This window comes from Vicia villosa, unplaced genomic scaffold (assembly GCF_029867415.1).
Source record: "Vicia villosa cultivar HV-30 ecotype Madison, WI unplaced genomic scaffold, Vvil1.0 ctg.000327F_1_1, whole genome shotgun sequence".
Taxonomy (NCBI): Eukaryota; Viridiplantae; Streptophyta; class Magnoliopsida; order Fabales; family Fabaceae; genus Vicia; species Vicia villosa.
In genome coordinates, this window is record NW_026705147.1 from 699,761 (window position 1) to 718,868 (window position 19,108).

Consider the following 19,108-nt stretch of genomic DNA (forward strand, 5'->3'; position numbering starts at 1 on the left):
ATTATTAAAGAGGATTATAGAATGAGATTTCAATCTAATCCATTAATTTTACTGAATTTAAATTTAATGATTAAGATTAATTGTTCTCATTTCTCATAATTATCAAGTGTTCTCACTTGAGTCTGATTTTATATCATACAATATAATAAAGCAAGATGAGTTCTTTGGCAAGTTTGCCAAGTGTCATCTTCTTAGAAGTCTTACTATTTAAAAACTTGCTATTAATAGTAATTTTACTATAATTAACTTTAATTATTATATTCTTATTTAATTAATTATTTCACTAATTTCTAACCACTATTTTTTATTATTTATTATTGATGATCTAGCTGATTCAAAACATTTATTGGAAAGAGCATAAATCTAATTTAAAAAAATCTACTCACAATATAAAAAAACTAATGACTCTGTTAATTACATTTTAATCGGAAGCTAATCTCAAAATCAATCTTAATTTGTGGGCATAATGGTCCTTACAATTTTATTATTCATAAGTAATTATTTACATTTACATTAATCTATTTAATCTATTTAAAATCTATTTAATATATTCAATCAATTCAATGCTATCAGATGGAATACTTGGGTATTCGTGGGATATTATCATTTATGGCTTTGGTGTTTTAGTCACATTTGTTTAGTCATATTTGTTGGCTTTTCAGTTTTTCTCACACTTTAAAATCATGACCTTTTAGATTGTTACATATGCCAATACAAACCAAACTCTAGCCGCCTAGCCTCCAAAGTGTCTCGGTTTCATCCTTCTATATCATTTAAACCATTAAAATCTTTTAATTATTACAGTACCATTTAGCATAGAAACTTAAGATATGGATTAAATAAATCATCTTTACGTGTTCCAAAACATAATCTCTACATTCCAACATTTTAAAATAAATAGTAAGCAACAATTACACAATCTCTTTAAGATGGCTTTCTCATACTATAAAATTCACGGTCCCTATAAAATCATCGTTAACCCAGAGATTGAGAAAGGTTCGAAGGTTATCGCTGAAGTTATCGCTGAAGAATCTATTTGTAGGATCAATCGCAATCGCAACTTTCATCCCTATCAGAACCGTCGAAAACCCTTTGGTGAAATCCACCTCAAAGTTAGTTGATTAATTTATCTATTTTGGTTGAATCATAATTCAAAGTTATTTAGATTTAGAATCTGATTTTAATTTTGATTGTGTTTTTCAGTGTTCACAGGAATGAACAGGCTCCACTTGAGAGCATAGTCACGAGAAGATCGTGTGGCGTGGATGGAAGCTTTGCAAGTGGTGAAAGATATGTTTCCTTAAATTTTCAACAGTGAATTGATTGCTCTGGGGGACAACATAACAATTTCAACGGAGAAATCGGCTTCTGGAAGAGGGAGTGGGTGAAGCAGCTATTCAAGCCAGTGAACAAATTATGAGAAATGAATTGGTAATCGTGTGTTGCTTTATGTTTATTGTTTTTATTATGAATTTTAGGGTTACATGTTACATGGTATAGTTGTTTGGTTTGTGTTTCTTTTATATGTTTAGAATCACTTTGGATGCTAATTGGAGCCGAAATCTTGATGCAGTTGACAATGCTAAAAAGCATAAATTTTGACCCAGTTGATGATGCTAAAGAGCAGAATTCTTTTTTTTATTATAACTTTTATGTTAAAGCTCGGGATGCTACTGCAGCAGATTCAAAATTGTTAGTGATTTTGAAATCCTAGGCATTAGTGTCAAAAGAGAAATTTTTTAGACGTTACTCAGTACATTTTTTCTGTGGAATTGCCTTCTAGGAGGTTAAGTTTGCATGGCTCATAATCTTTTGGAATTCATTAAATTACTCCTACGAATTTGGATGTATAAATAAAAGCTCTAAATGATTAATTAAAATCCAAAAAACTACAAAATAATAATGAGATTTCTGCTCAGTATTTATTCATTTTATTTAAATTTATTTCTGCAGGTCAATGGTGACTATTAGTTTCATCCAGAATTCCAGATCCTGAAGTTGGCCTAACACAATTATGGGTAGAAATATCTTCTAGGTGACTATTAGTTTCAATCGAATCCAGTTGGCCTAACACAATTATGGGGTAGAAATATCTTCTAAGTAATGTTTCATTATATGAATTCTTGCAGTTGGCCAAATTTGAAAACTACTGGTATATTAATGTTCTTTTGTCTTTGTTTGAAAACTACTGGTATATTAATGTTCTTTTGTCTTTGTTCAGCGCAAGTGCAGTTTTACTTATGTTTCCAATACATTTCAAATTAATAAAATATAATTGTCTAGAATTTCACTCTATTTTTTTATTTACTTCCTAAAAAAAATATATAAATAATAAATAGTATTTAATTGTATAAAAAATATTCCTTATATAATATTTTTTGTATTAGTATATAATAATTCAATACTAATGAATAAATTCAAAGACGGATTATTTCACGGTTTTGTTAAAAAAATAATATATATGGTTAAAATTATTTAGTTCAAATACTTATTAACATAATTTTTATGTCACCCAATTAAAAAATTTTCTCTTAACCTAATATTTAGAGATAAAATGATAACATTTGTACTAGATATTTATATAATATTTGTTTCAACAAAAAAACATGAGACAATTATTATTTATTTAATGTATTTTATTATATATTAAATATTCATAAGAAAGATGGATAAATTCATACTATATTTACTTCAATTGAATATATATTAGAAATCATAAATTTAATGACTTTAAATTCCTATATTCCTATAGCATATAACTTCTAAATTAGTACTAAAATATTACTACTCAAATTTAATAAACATCATTCATAATGAAAAAGCAAAATGAGGAAATGGGCAAGTCTGACCAATTTAGAAGGATTCTTGATACACTGAAAAAATTGTGTGCTTGGACCATTAGGAATGTAAACCGTTATTTTTCTTTCCACTACATTGAAAAACAAGCTTTCCTTTGCTCTCTAAGTTTACCTTTTCACCTTCACACCTTGGTTTTGTAGCAGTTTAATTCATACGATTTTCAATCACGGATTCATGGAATCATCCATGTATTTCAAACAGTCTGTTATTCAATTTGAAGTTCTTCTCATCAATGTTTTCTCTTTCCCAGATAATACAATCATTAAGATTTGTAGTTGTTTTAATTAAAAATTGAAGTCATGTAGGGCTCTCTTTTAAGTTTTGGTAAATTTTTAATTTTTTCTAGATTTAATTTTGTTTTTCTTTTTTTGTTTTATTTTAATTTTATTTTTATTTAGTTGTAGATATTCATTAATTAAATAATAATCAGTCAAGATAATTCTTTTTTACCATAGACGGTTGTTTGTTCCTTTTTTGATTAAGTTTGTTTGTCATTACTTTGAAATAAAATAAAAATTAAATTCTTTTTAGATTATTTGCTGTTTTTATTAAATAAAATTTTAAAAAAATTTAGTTAAAAAAATGTTTAAAAAAGATTTAAAGGAATGGGGGCGCTCCTTCCCCTTTTGTAGGATAGTTTCTATTTATTTTATTTATTTGTTATTTATTTAATTTAATTTTTCTAATAAATTTTAATTATTGATTAATAAATAAATATAATAGCTTTGAATTTTCGTCTTTTGTTTTCTTTTAAAAAATAATAAAATAATAATAAAACTTTTTAGAACTCTGAGTGCCTTTTTCCCTTTTGGTCTTTTGATTTATAAATTAGAAATGCCTAAATTATTTTATAATTTACAATAAATTTAGTTAAATATTTTTTTTATGTATACTATTAATAACAATAATATTTTATCTATACAATAGTAATCTTACTGTAAATAAAATTTATAAAATTATAAGTATTTTTAAAATATTTTTTTTACTTAAAAAATCGTTTAACCCGTGCCTCGCACGGGTCTAAGTACTAGTATATATATATATATATATATATATATATATATATATATATATAGTTTTAGACAACTTTAATATAATTTACTTTAATTATTAAAATTATATCAAATCAACAAAAAAAAAAAATAGACTTACTCATCATATATTAGGTGAGTTTTTTTTAGTAATTATTACAATTTTTAAAATTTTGTAACAGCATAAATTATTAATTATAATTATATTTGTAATAATGAGGCAGAATAATTATTTAAATTTTCAATACAAACTACTCCCTCCGTCCCAAATTATAACAGAAATTCACTTTTTAGATTCATTGAATAATTAATATATCTGGTCTATATATGGACCAGATACATTAATTATTCAATGAATCAAAAGAGTAAATTTCTCTTATAATTTGGGACAGAGGAAGTATTTAATAAAATGAGATTTACTCAACATGTGAAATTGGGTCAAACCATAATTAACACCTTTAATATAACGGTGAAATTGGGTCAATTAAGTAGTTTGGTCAATTAAGAATGACTTTTTCTAAATTTATTTAAAAGTATAATGGATGGAAAAATCCTATCATATATGAAAAAAATACTTAACTCTTTTTAATTTGATATGACTTATTTTTATTTTAAATCTAATAAATAAAAGTAAATATTTATTTAATATTATACTTGGCTTACGATTAATGTTAAAAAATTATTTTTTAAATATGATTTTCTTTTTATCATTCAAAATTTTTGTGGCTGTTGTTCATAAATTTATTTGAGTTTTTTTAAAAAAAAAAATATACGTAATATATTTAATAAATTAAAAATATTGCTAAAAATTAATAAATTATATTAAAATTTTAATTTATCAAAAAAATATTAGTGTTTTATTAATGATAAAATGTTAGCAATTATACTAAAAAATGCTATAAAAATTAAAAAATTGATAAAAGAACATGGGAAAATATGGTATAAATTAGGGGCGTACATGGGTTGGGTCAACCCACAAAATCCGGTGAAACCCACCCAAAAAAATCCACAAAAGTGGGTTGGGTCGGGTAATTGGGTGGATATGGGTTTCAAAACTAAAAAACCCATTAAAAAATTGGGTTTCGGGTAAAACCCAACCCAAACCCAAAAGACCCATTGACCCACTAATCAAATATTTATTATTACAATTTTAATAATTTTGATGAATATTAACTTAGAAATTGTAATTTTAGTCTCTAAACATTTACTATTTTAGTGAACCATGACTTTAACTAATTTTGAATGTTTCACTTTTTGGTTATTTTAATTCTAATACAATTTTATGTCATGCAACTTTAATTTGTTGTTAGTATTTTATGATAATTTTTATTAGTTAATATTATCATTTATTATTATATAATGCTAAAATATAGTAAAAATAGATTATCTAATTTTTTTAAGAAGATATAAATTTTGAGTAATTTTTATGAAAAAAACATGATGACTCATCATTTAATTTAACAAGCAAAGAAATTATTTGGACAACCCACTACCCAACCCAACCCAACCCGAAAATTAGTGGGTTTGCCCAAACCGACCCATTGATGTAACGGGTGGTTAATTTACCTCACCCAAACCGGTGTGTCTAATATGGGTTGGGTCTTGGGTTTGGCCAAACCCAATCCAAACCGGCCCATGTACACCCCTAGTATAAATATACATAAGTTTTTTATGAAAAAGATAAATTTATTAGTATCTCTAAATTTCTACAATTATTTATTATTATTTTATTTAATTAGTGCAGATAAATTTTATTTAACTATCACCATTGCGAACGCACAGGTAGATGACTAATTTTTTTATTGAAATATACATTTTTGTTGAGTCGACACTAATTAATTTGTTAAAATATATTTATTTATTATTTATAACGATATTGTGTGTCCTATGCGAACGCACTGGTAGATAATCGATTTTATATACAAATACTACATCATATAATTATATACAACTTGATAAATTAAATTAATATTCATATGACAATCATTATTGGAACATTTTTTCCCAATTCATATATATTTTTATATACATTTCATAATAATAACTATATAATATTTATTTAATATTTATATTGACTTTGCGCGACCCGTGCGAACGCACGAGTCCTTTACTAATTGAAGATTTAAAATATAAATTTAGGCCGACCACTAGGCCACTTTTTTCCTTTTGATTTATTTTCTCTTATATATTACACAAGGAAATTTACTATATTTAAAACAAACACATTTCAAATACACTTATCTTTGATTATAACTTGCTTCCAGCTTTACTTCACAGCTCAAACTAGACATCAAATGTCGGAATGGCCGATAACGGCTAGTCCACAGCTGGTAACGGTATTTTGATTTTCTCCACCTTCGTCCGCTCCCTACCTCTGCCTTCGTTCTCGTTTTCTTTTCTCCTCCCTCACCATGGAAACTTCTCTTCTATTCCCTGAAACCCTCATTTCTTCACCTTCAATTTCTGAAACCATTCCCGTGCTAAAAAACAATGTTGTATTGAAAACCTTTGCCAATGTTGTCTCTGACAACGTCCGAGACATCCCCCTAAGCCAATTCCCTCAAGCCTGTGGATGCAATTATTTTGAGGGATGTAAAAATGATGAAGTGTTTCCAAAAACACAACAATAAACATTTTTAAATGATTAAAATTAGAGAAAAATGAGGCAGATATCACCCAAAAGGACCAAATTGTTACAAAAAAAACTTAAAGGATCAAACTGTTACAATTAAATAAATTAAAGGACATTGGGAGTAATTTAAACTTTAAAATAACTAAGAGAAGTTTTTTTATAAAAATGATTTTTTTAGTTGTTACACAGAGCAATTCTTACATGGATACAGTGTTTTAAAAACCGGACCGGACATCAAACCGGTGAGGGTATTATTGGGTCATTGGTTTATTGGTCGAACCACTGAGTCACTGGTCGAACCACATGTCTAAACCGGATTAAACCGGATAACTCGGTTGAATAGAACAGTCGTAATAACAAAATTATATAGGTATAAAACATGTCGAACATGATGATTCAGTCTCTACAATATATAACTGGCACTTAAATTTTTAAAAAATATATCATAAATAAATTCACAAGTTCATAATTTAAATTCAAATTTTAAACATAGGTATCACACATAATAAAATAGTACAAAATTACAAAGTATATATTTGCAAACAAAATTTAATCGCAAAATGATCTAATTGAATAAATTATAATAAAGCAACTTCATTGTCTACTAAATTTAATTTCAAAGAAAAAATTATTTCAATGTTGGTATCTCCTTCTTCAATATCAAAATCATCTGAAACAAAATTAACCGTATCCGAAACATTTTTTTATTTTGTTTTATTTATTTATTTATTTTACTTTTTATTTTTATTTTAGTTTTTCATTAAAATGATGTTATTTTAAGTTTTTAAAATAAAAAAGTAAATAAAATGCATTTAAACCACCTGTTCTAGAAAACCGCCTGTTTTTTCGGTTTTACCGGTTTACACCGGTTTTGACCGGTTCACACCGGTTCAATGACATATCCGATTCAACAATCGAACCAGACCGGTTACCTGGCCAGTTTCTGGTTCAATCGGTCCGGTCCGGTTTTTAAAACACTGCATGGACACGAACCTAAATCCATATATTTAGAAACAATCAATAAGAAGAGAGGGAATTTAAATCTATTTAAAATTTAATTTCATTTTTAATTGCTAACATGGAGAGTGGGTGTGATAATGGAGGAGAGAGATAATTTCAATTTTATTATTTAATTAATAAAAAATGTGATTGGTTGTGTGTAAATCCATGTGTTATCTAAGTGAGCAATTATTGCATGGACACGATCCTAAATCCACATTCTTAAGCACAACCAATAAGAAAGAGTTTTTTTTAAATTTATTTTAATTTTAATTTTGGTTTTAATTGGATTCATGGGGTGGTTGAGATTATGAAGGAGAGAGAAAAATTAGTATTTATTTTTTTAATTAATTAAAATTCTGTGATTGGTTGTGTGTAAAACAATTTCTTAGGTATGTGTCCACCTAAGAATTTTCCTATCTAAGTATGTGTTACACGTTACACGTAAATCAAAAGACAAAAGTGCTACCGCAAGTAAATCCCAAGTTGGCGTAGCATTTCTTTACAGTCCCTATTCCTCAACACCAACGGTAGTTTTCTCGAACAGGTGGTGTGCACACTGCAAAACCATGAAACGCAGCAAAACAACTGTCTTAACATTCGCGGAGAAATGCAAGGTTCTCCCTCCTTCTCTTCTCTTCTCGTCCGATTCCATAGCTTCTTTCCCAATATTGATTTTCTGCAATGTTTCGTTTCATTTCATACATGATTTTACTTCAATCGCATATATATGCAGAATATATTGGCATCAAACTGGCAAGGTTCTCTTAATACTATCAAAGTAGATGCTAAAGGAAGGTAACCTTTTGTCCTTTACTTCTTCCTCTTTTCTATTCTCATTTCATAAACCTTGAACTCACCTTGCACAACTTGAAGTTTTGAATAAAGTTTTTTATATCTGGTTGTTGAATAGCTGACGAGAGATTGTTACAAGTTAACTACACTTAATTAGTTTTCGGTTACAATCTGTTTATAATCAGTTAGGAGCTATGAAGCTCAGACACCGAAGACATGACACTGACACGTCGACACCGGTAATAATTTGAAAAAATGAATAAATTAAACTTAACCACAAGTGTCGGTGTCGATTTTGAACATCGACATTTACACGATACATATTTTTTCTAAGGTGTCGGTGCTACATAGGTTAGGACTTAGGAGTTAGTTGGGGATGAGTAAGAAATCTTAACCTATATAACATTGTAACACACTTTAGTTTTTTCGTGAGTTGAATACAATCTCTCCAAACTGTTTCATACACTTTCTATTGTTTTCTCTCATTTTGCAATAGTTCAAGTTCATGATACTTATTAATATTTGGAATGTAGGGTGTGAATGTTTTGTTACTGATTAAGTATATCTTTGCGTTGACGGTGAGTTTGGTGAAATTACGGTGACACTGATTTTATTGAAGCTCCAAAATGTAGCTATTGCAATAATTGTGATGACAGACCGTGATTTCATCAAACTCTCTGCCAATTGAAATGTGCACTAACTGGTTTGCTAATGGGGTTTTTGTTTGTTACTTTTGTTTGATTTCAACAGCAAAGGAGATATCCATACATCTAAGATTAAGTATATGCTTAGAAAAGGGCAGCCATACCTTTGGGTGCCAGAAAATGATTTGCATAATATGGTATGTTTTTTGCCTCTCCATTTTACTTTTTATTAGAGTTGCTTCTTTTTTGTGTTCAATGTGAAGATGATAAGATAAGACTAAAGAAGTTTAACATGGTCTTTTTATCAGTGTTGTAAAAACAAGAAAGTTCTAGCAATCAGCTAGACCCGGCAAGTTCATCAAGTTTTAGCATTTATTAGCAGAGACCAGATGGAATAATTAGAATATTAACTTATTAATGTTTATTTACACTTTTAAGAATAGGCCTAGATGTGCTGACCAGTTTTGTTAAATGGGGGTCATGGCGGAATGGTGTGGCATATTTTTTGATAACCGCCTCAGGCAATTTGTGAAGAGATGCCGGTCATGGTGTGCTTATATGGCGGATTTTTGGCCTTGTGCCACATTTCGCCATTTGTCATCAACAACACCGGGTCTTGATAAATCGTTTGAGTACTTTTGGTAGTTGCAGGATAACATGTTTGGTTTGTGTTTTATGCAGAACACAATCATTGACGAGCGTGGTTCATTCGCAGTGACCAGTCCCTTTCCAGGCCGACTAGGAGTCATCTTGAAATCATTGAAAAAGGTTGTGTATGCCTGTAGTATATACATGTTTTCTTTTCGTGACGAAAATAATATCATGCAATTTTTTTAAACCTTTACTTGGTTCTCCAAGAAATCACCAATAAAGGACTTTTGTTCTAATGGTGCCTTCTTTCAGATCATTGTTTGTAAATAGCGGCTATAGCGCATTAGTATAGCCTAATTTGAACAAATCACTATTTTTTGCAATATGCTATATAGTCAAAATCTTGTCAAATAGCAGCTATAGCACTGTTGTGTAGCATAATATGAATAAACTGCTATTTTTCGCAATTTGCGATTGGCAGCAATGTTTCAGTTTCTCTTATAATTAGAAGAAATAAGGTACAAGCTAATGAGTGCATTCACATGATTGTAGTTACCAGCAAGGGTTGCTTTATCTGGGGATGTTCTTCCTCTCAAAGAAGATAAGGTATTGCTAAAACATCTTTTCATATGCTTTCTTTTTATCATTTTGCCAACATTTCAGATCGAAGATATGTCTGGATCCTAAATGTGTTCTTAAATTATTATTATTGGTGTCTACCTGTAAGTGTCTGTGTCCGTGTTTCACTTCTTAATACAAAAATCAATAGATCCTATACTAAAATGCATAACATTTACTTTCGCATTTATGCTCCATCTTCCTTTTCGAATGAAAGGATTAGAGTCCTACTATCACTTAATCTCCAACCAAGTTAGATATAGTAGTAAGAAGGATATTTCATCATGACATTGGCAAGTGACAATAGAATGTTGTAAATTTATATAGACTTATTCTTGATAATGACACTTTATTTATCTTGGTGTAGGCAAAGTCACTTGCCGAAAAACTTAACGGAATCATATTATCTGAGCAAAAAGCAACTGAAGAGTTCAGTTACGGTGTTTCTGAAGTACTAAGTTCTAGTGGTAGCAGTACATCACGAAGTGATAATCTTCAGGAACTATTGGGAGACACCGAAAAATATTCTGTATATAGATTTAAAACAAGGTAGAAACTTGAGTGTTTAAATCTCTGCTATGAATTGCGCTGTTTCAAATATGAATGCAAAAATCATATCTACGCGTATCTGCTTCTAGTATCTAAGTTGGTTCTTCCCCTAATTCCGAACACTTGCCCTGCGTCCATTGAAGTATGATTAAGACAACCAGTAACTCTATTTGTAAAATTTTAAAATCTGAACCATTTGTTCCCTCTAATATAAGAGTTAAATGCTCAGATCTTGCACATTTATTGATGGCCATGGAAGCACTTTTGACGTGGATGTTGAAGATTTAGGAACTTCCAAAGCTGATCTATTAGGTGAAGACCCAGTTTGAAATGCATTAGTCCACTATCTCTTATTTCGGTAACAAAATATTCATGTCTTGTGTTTTTCTTGTTTAGCTCCATTTTCAGCAAAGTTGATTGACGGGATTAACCAAAGCGAGACTAGACGTAGAGCCCTCGTGCTTTTATGTTTTGTTTACATGAATGCCAATGCAAAGGTAACCATGTTAGCCTTCATTCAATATGTTTTTTTTGTTCGCATAGTGTATAATCTGAACCGACAACTAATGAAGCTTCTGGTGTTTAATTAAGGATGCTTACGTAACATCCGTTGATCGCAAGGGGTTCGATGTGCTGGCAAAAGTTACTGGTCCAGTTTTGAAGGATGGTGTTGGACAGTACCAATGGAAAGAGTTCAGGTTCATGTTCGAGCAAGAGGCAAACGACGTTGAAATGTTCTGCAATCAACTAGTTGAAATGGAAGAGGAGGTCATCAATAAGGTTTCAGTTTCTAGTGGACTAAACTAAACAAGTAACCTTGGTTGGATCCTTTTTTTTTTTTTCTTATATTAATTTTTGTTTTCAGCTAAAAGATATGAGTTATTCAACATTGTACTCAATGAAAACGAGTTTAAATTTTGAAATTCTGTAAAACTAATTGAAGTGCTACTAAGGGCCTGTTTGGATTTAGTACATATTTTTAGTTTATTTGAGATTATCTATTAGTAAAAGCATTTGAAAGAATGTTTGGATGAATTAATTTGAAGGGTTTATCACCATTTCATAAGCTATTAGTCTATCTGGATACTTAGTTTAAGCGTTTATAGATGAAGTATTGATTGGATAAGCGCATAAGTGCTTGTATATAAAATATTTTTAAAGCTAAAGAGAAACATGGTCAACTTGTATAAGGATATCCTCTATTCTACAATCTATCATAAATCTTTTATTGGAATTTGCTAAAAATAACTTAGACATATTATATATATGATAGTGTTTTGCTAACAAGGGTTCTTAGAATACATGTTTACAAATAAAAATAAATGAGTTTTAAACTTTCAAAAGTTTCGCAAAATTATTTTAAATCCCTCCATTTTACAAAAGTTTCATATTGCTCGAAGCTTTGTAATAACATATTGTCTGCCATCATAGTTGTGTATGAAGCATTCCTCTTATATTGCGTCTAAATCCTAGTTTTCGTATTAGTACAAAGCATTGAAACTTTGAAAGTTGTGTTTTAGTGTGGTCTTTAAGTTGTTGAAGACATTGAAAGCTGCGGATGGAGGTTACATTGAGACGTTAAAAAATTCATAGATTACGCACTTTGCAATTCAGGTTTTTCAATTTGTAGTTTAGAGTTTCTCTTTCCCTCGATTTATATGTAGTTTTTGTCTTCTACTAAATATAATATAGTAACTTAGGCTATTGAATGCAGTGTTTTAAAAATAGATGAGACATCAAACCGGTGAAAGTACTGGTTGGATCACTGAATCATTGGTTGAACCGTATGATTAAACCGGGTTAAATCGGATAACTTGGTTGAATACACCGATCGTTATTACAAGATTATATAGGTAGAAAACCTGTCGAACTGGATGATTCAATCTCTACAAAATATAACTAGCACTTAATTTTTTTGAAAATATCATATTATAAATAAATTCACAAGTTCATACTTTAAATTCAAATTTTAAACATAAGTATCATACATAATAAAATAGTACAAAATTACAATGTATAATTGTAAATAAAGTTTAATCGCAGCATAATCTAATTAAATAATTTATAACAAAATAATTTTATTGTCTATTAAATTTAATTTTAAGAAATAAAAAATTATTTCAACGTTGAATCTCGTATCTGCAATATTTTTATTTTCTATTTTAATTTTTCATTAAAATAATCAAAACGACGTCGTTTTAGTTTTTTAAAATAAAAAAAATTAAAAAATGCACTTAAACAGCCGGTTAATAAAAACCGTCGATTTTTCCAAATTTTACAGTTTACACCGATTTTGACCGATTCACACCGATTTAATGAGATTTCCTATCCACAAATCATAAAACCTTAAATCTCCCACACTTCTTCATGACTATGGCATGACAGTCGGTTAGTAGTGTTAGATGCTTGCCTGCTTCAAACTGAGCACATTGGACCTTAAAAAATTCATATTTCTCTTTATATAGTGAGGCAAGTGATATTATAACATGCTTATCTTTTTCATCAACCACTTTAATTTCTATAGGAATATTATGTTAATCAATAATCAATAACTAATTAGATGTCAAAAACACATGAAAAACAATAATCAAACAACAAATACAACACTATGTCATAGTCTGGAAAATATCAGATATCACCTAAAGGATATCTTTGAAAGTTATCATTCAAACCAAACCCAAACGAAAGACTTACCAACAAAACCTTAACAAAATCTCAAATGTAACATAACAATTCTATAAGATATAACAACTCTATAAGATATGTAATGAAGAAAAGTTTATTAAATAAAATTAAAAAAAAAAAGGACAGAAAAATATCTTAATAACTATATATTAATGAAAACAATGAAGACTATTATTTTTTAATCAAAAGTGGGTCAAAACCCTGTAGTAAGAGAAAAGAAACAAAAGAAGGGGACTGAACCAAAGCTTCAAGAGAAAATAACTCGAAAGTTAGAAAAGCCATGCAAGTTCCTATTGAAGTCCACCAAAACATTGGTATGAGCATCATCCGCCAAGAAAAATTATCTAAAGTTAGACCTATGTTAGTTAACTTATCTACACATTTGTTATCCTAGATGTGAGATATACAATAATTTCAAAACAAAACGCCTAGCAAACAATGAAGATAATGAAGGTAAGAATTAAAGGCGTACTTTAGCCTATTTGGGTTGAATTAATCAAGATCCAACTCATACTAGATACACGTGTTTGAATACGTAAAAGAACCACCCATGACATCTTTGAATCAGCTTGAAAAACTATAAATTTGTAGGTTGAATTGAATTAGATATAAATTATCTAATTTTTATTTTCTTTTTTTTTTATAATTATAAATGACCTGTCATATTATTTTAAAAAAAATGCTTCAGTCACTTTTTTAAATAAATAGTTTAACCCCTTACCACTATTTTTTAAGCATCAAATATTTAAACGCTTGGTAAAATTTATCATAGCAAAAATTGAAGCTACATTAAAATAGTATTTAAAATTACAATAAAATACTGATAACTTGCAAGAATTAACATAAAAGATAATCAAAGTATGACAACCTAAATAAGTTAAAACTATGACTCACAAAATAAAAGAAGTGTTCAAGAGATTGTAACTAAAACAACTAAGATTAAACACATTAAAATCACCACTCATTAAATTATAAAAAGCCAAAAAAAAAACTCCCAATCATTAACCCATGAGTTTCATAGGATGGGTCAGGATTTTCCATAACCCAATTTCTAAAAATGATTTTTCATTTTTGTAATCGTATTTATTCAATAATCCGATCTAATCGTTTTTTTAATCGATTTGGGTGAGTTTGCTTGAATTTATCAAATCCATATACCCCCCTAATAAGAAGTGTCACAATTTGTTTGTCAAATCCAACAACAAAATGTGAGAAATGATTGAAATGAAGATAACAAATGCAAGGTGTGAGTGAAAAATGTTGGAGTAGATGGGTGAGCCATGAGAGTGATAATGAAAATAAATAAAAGTGTCATTAATCAGAGAAAATTTATAATGTTTTTAGATTTTTCTAGTTATCATGACACTGGTTTAATTCTTATGTTAATTTTGATTAATAATTTTTTTTTGTTGATTAGTACTCAAACAACCTAGTGATACAGTAAGATGTATTATACTCTATTACTATTTTTTTTTAACTTCAATAAAAAAATTATTTTTTAAAATTTATCCTCTTCATTATTTTTCTTTTATTTTCTATTTCTCTCTTAATTTTCTTATTTTCTATTATTCTCTCTATTTCTCTCTTAATTTCATTATCTCTTTTGATTATATGTTGTTTAATGATGAGTGAAATTGAAATTAAAAAAGAGATAAAAAAATAAAGAGCGAGGAAAGAAAAATAAAAGAAGGAAAGAAAAATGAAAGGAGATGATCCAAGTTCGACAATTTTTTATTAGCATATTATTAATTGATACACTTTTTTATATTTATATTATTAATTAATATTCTGTCCGTACATGATCTATTTTCTCTTATTAATTTCTATAAAAAAGTGTAATTAAAAAAGAGAGAGAGAAAATATAGAAAAATGAAAAAAAAATGAAAGGAGATGATTCAAGTTCGACAATTTTCTATTAGCATATTATTAATTAATATGCATATTATTAATTGATACAATGTCATACCCCATTTTCTCTAATAAATTTCGATAAAAAGTGTATTTTTTTATTGTAGTTTGATTTAAATTTTTTATATTTTGAAAGTTAATAGAAAAAAATACGTTTTTTCGGCACCACATTTAATTATTTATGTGATAATTATTCAAATACTTTGTTTTATCCTCTAAGCGCAGCTTCCTTCCACGTGAAAATTACTCATTCAAAACAAAAGTATTCTTCCAGTTTTTACTATAAAATCCCTGATCGTAAAGTCTCACCATATAAAGTATAAACTGATAAGTATCTTGTACTGCAGTCTCGTTGACATCCATAGAAAAGTATTCTTACAAAAGCCGAAAAAGCAGGCAGAATATTGCTTTAATTAAGTGTAAAATAATTCAGGCAGCTTGATACCAAAAGTTTAGCAATAAACTCTAGTATTAACACCAAAAGTGTAATGAACGGTGGTTATTAATCACCGTTGAATTGATTACAAAATAACATTGTTCATAAAAGCAAAATTCTAAAATAGCCACGACACAAAATTATAACTGACACAAGCATAAGTTTCTACCGACGTATCCATCCAACTACTAAACTTAGTCGACCTCCTCAATCTTGGGACCAGGGCCGCCACTGGCACTTGTTGGTGGAGGAGCATCCTCATCAATTTCAGGACCTTCACCAGCAGCACCACCTTGGTACATCTTTGCAATAATAGGATTACAAACTGTTTCAAGCTCCTTCATCTTGTCTTCAAACTCGTCCGCTTCAGCAAGCTGGTTCGCATCAAGCCATTGAATGGCTCCTTCAATTGCATCCTCAATTACTTTCTTGTCACCTGCAGAAAGCTTTGAACTGATCTTATCATCTTTGATAGTGTTTCTCATGTTGTAGGCATAGTTCTCCAATGAGTTCTTTGCCTCGACCTTCTTCTTGTGGTCCTCATCTTCACTCTTGTACTTCTCGGCTTCTTGAACCATCTTCTCGATTTCTTCCTTAGACAACCTTCCTTTGTCGTTGGTAATGGTGATCTTGTTCTTCTGCCCTGTGGTTTTGTCTTCAGCAGAGACATTCAAGATACCGTTTGCATCAATGTCAAAGCAAACAGTGATCTGAGGAACACCACGGGGAGCTGGAGGAATTCCAGAAAGCTCGAATTTTCCCAACAAGTTGTTGTCCTTTGTTCTTGTTCTCTCACCCTCATATACTTGAATCAACACACCGGGTTGGTTATCTGAATAGGTAGAGAAAACTTGTTCCTTCTTGGTAGGGATTGTTGTGTTCCTTGGGATCAACACAGTCATGACACCTCCAGCAGTTTCCAAACCTTGAGACAATGGAGTGACATCCAAAAGCAACAAATCTTGAACCTTCTCGTTACCCTCACCGCTCAAAATAGCTGCCTGGACAGCAGCACCATAAGCAACAGCCTCATCTGGGTTGATGCTCTTGCAAAGCTCCTTCCCATTGAAGAAGTCCTGCAACAACTGCTGAACTTTAGGAATCCTAGTGGAACCACCAACAAGAACAACATCATGAACAGTGCTCTTGTCCATCTTAGCATCCCTCAAACACTTCTCTACAGGCTCCATACACTTCCTAAACAAATCCATGTTAAGTTCCTCAAACCTAGCACGAGTGATTGTTGTGTAAAAGTCAACACCCTCGTACAAAGAATCAATCTCAATAGTGGTCTGTGCAGTTGATGAAAGAGTTCTCTTCGCTCTCTCACAAGCAGTTCTCAACCTCCTAAGTGCCCTAGGGTTACCACTAATATCCTTCTTATTCTTCCTCTTAAACTCCTGTACAAAATGGTTAACCATCCTGTTATCAAAATCTTCACCACCAAGATGGGTATCACCAGCAGTGGCTTTAACTTCAAAAATACCCTCTTCAATAGTAAGAAGAGAAACATCAAAAGTACCACCACCCAAATCAAAAATCAACACATTCTTCTCACCAACACTTGTCGCCTTTTTATCAAGCCCATAAGCAATAGCTGCTGCAGTTGGCTCATTGATAATCCTCATAACATTCAAGCCAGCAATAACTCCAGCATCTTTGGTTGCTTGACGCTGAGAATCATTAAAGTAAGCAGGTACAGTAACAACAGCATTCTTAATAGTCAAACCAAGATAAGCCTCAGCAATCTCACGCATCTTTATCAAAACCATAGACGAGATTTCCTCAGCAGCAAACACCTTTTCTTCACCCTTATAGTTAACTCCAATCATAGGCTTCTCACCAGGACCAGAAGTAATCTTAAAAGGCCACAACTTCATATCACTCTGAACAGAAGAATCACTGATTCTCCTTCCAATCAACCTCTTCGCATCTGCAAAATTACAATCCTCAGTTAACAATAACCAAAGCGACAATAAAATAAACAAAAAAATTCACCCATGCAACAAATACAAAAATCATTCCAGATCAATATAACAACAAAAATTCAAATAGAAATAGCAATTAAAAAATTAATTAACAAAAATAGAAATAAAAAAATTCTCATTTAAAAAAATAATTAAAATATAATATTCAGATGCATAAAAAAAAACAGAGTAATTCCAAAGAATACATAATCATGATATCACTAATCTTACGAACAAATACCTAAAATTAAAATTAAAAATAAAAATAGAATTAAAAATTTCTCACTAAAAAAATTAATAATTAAAATAAAATACTTCTTCACTAAGATTACGCTAACATCGATGCAAAAAAACAGTAATTCGAAAGAATGCATAATCAAGATTTCACTAATCTTATGAGCGAAAACCTAAAAATTAAGATTAAAAGAGCCAGGGTTTGATGATGAATTACCGAAGACGGTGTTGGTAGGGTTCATGGCGACCTGATTCTTGGCGGCATCACCGATCAATCTTTCACTATCGGTAAACGCAACATACGACGGCGTTGTACGGTTGCCTTGATCGTTGGCGATGATTTCAACTCTATCGTGTTGCCAGACTCCGACGCAGGAGTACGTAGTTCCGAGATCGATTCCGATCGCCGGTCCTTCACCTTTACCGGCCATTGTAACAGAGAAAATCAAAATCGAAATTCAAGAGAGAGAGAGAGAATTTTAGGGTTACGTTTTTGAAACTGAATTGTGAATTAGTTATTGTAAGAGATTGGAGCTATATAGGTTAAAGGGTGAGAGTCTCTAGAATGTTCTGTGTTGTGAGTGGGGTCCAGTTTTGTTTTTTTGGTATTGTAACTAACTTGCGATCGAGCCGTTGAAGGAGGGGTAAAATTGTAATTACGGATTTTCTTCTTCTTTGTTGTGATTGCTTGGGTGGTTCCGCGTAGTTATTGGACGAAAGACTAGTAGGGAAAGTAGTGAGATCAGATTCACACTTGCTTTCGAACAATACAAGTGGTTATGGTAACGTGTTAAGGAATAACAACTAGAAAGTAGTAGGAATTGGGTTGGATGTTGGTTGATTTTGTGTGGATTTAATAGGCCCATTTTAGCCCAATCTGAATACACAAATGAGATAAAAAAAAAAAAAGAGAATTTCTTATTCCACCCTGCAGGGTGAAAAGACGCTATGGAATTCTGAAAATGTTTTTGCGGAAATCGGAAATTCATTTTCGGTATGCACCATTTATAATACAATACAATTTTAAAAGTCTATCCACCATATTTTGAAGAGGAAACTGAAAATGCATTTCTGGTTCATACCGTGTAAGTGTTAGCTGGAGATTTCGATTCTGAAGATGGGTAATCTGAAGCTGTGTATTCGAAATGTTAAGGAAATTG

General features: G+C 30.3%; 2 protein-coding genes and 1 long non-coding RNA gene across 3 annotated transcripts; 2 read left to right on the forward strand and 1 right to left on the reverse strand.

Annotated features, from left to right (window-relative positions):
• The first annotated feature begins 669 nt into the window (after nucleotides 1–669).
• On the forward strand, nucleotides 670–2,279 carry LOC131626866 (uncharacterized). Its single transcript, XR_009291336.1, has 3 exons — nucleotides 670–1,112; nucleotides 1,204–1,431; nucleotides 1,954–2,279. It is a non-coding gene; the product is annotated as an uncharacterized LOC131626866 (long non-coding RNA).
• A 5,703-nt stretch (nucleotides 2,280–7,982) lies between these two features.
• LOC131626868 (uncharacterized) lies at nucleotides 7,983–11,795 on the forward strand. The gene is made up of 9 exons (XM_058897704.1): nucleotides 7,983–8,138; nucleotides 8,258–8,319; nucleotides 9,067–9,157; nucleotides 9,642–9,728; nucleotides 10,104–10,157; nucleotides 10,537–10,718; nucleotides 10,948–11,030; nucleotides 11,115–11,215; nucleotides 11,310–11,795. The coding sequence occupies exons 1-9, from the start codon at nucleotides 8,091–8,093 to the stop codon at nucleotides 11,523–11,525; spliced, it is 924 nt and encodes a 307-aa protein (XP_058753687.1). The 5' UTR covers nucleotides 7,983–8,090; the 3' UTR covers nucleotides 11,526–11,795.
• A 3,967-nt stretch (nucleotides 11,796–15,762) lies between these two features.
• LOC131626894 (heat shock cognate 70 kDa protein 2-like) lies at nucleotides 15,763–18,469 on the reverse strand. The gene is made up of 2 exons (XM_058897732.1): nucleotides 18,166–18,469; nucleotides 15,763–17,680 (listed from the first exon to the last, which is right to left on the reverse strand). The coding sequence occupies exons 1-2, from the start codon at nucleotides 18,377–18,379 to the stop codon at nucleotides 15,942–15,944; spliced, it is 1,953 nt and encodes a 650-aa protein (XP_058753715.1). The 5' UTR covers nucleotides 18,380–18,469; the 3' UTR covers nucleotides 15,763–15,941.
• Nucleotides 18,470–19,108: the final 639 nt, after the last annotated feature.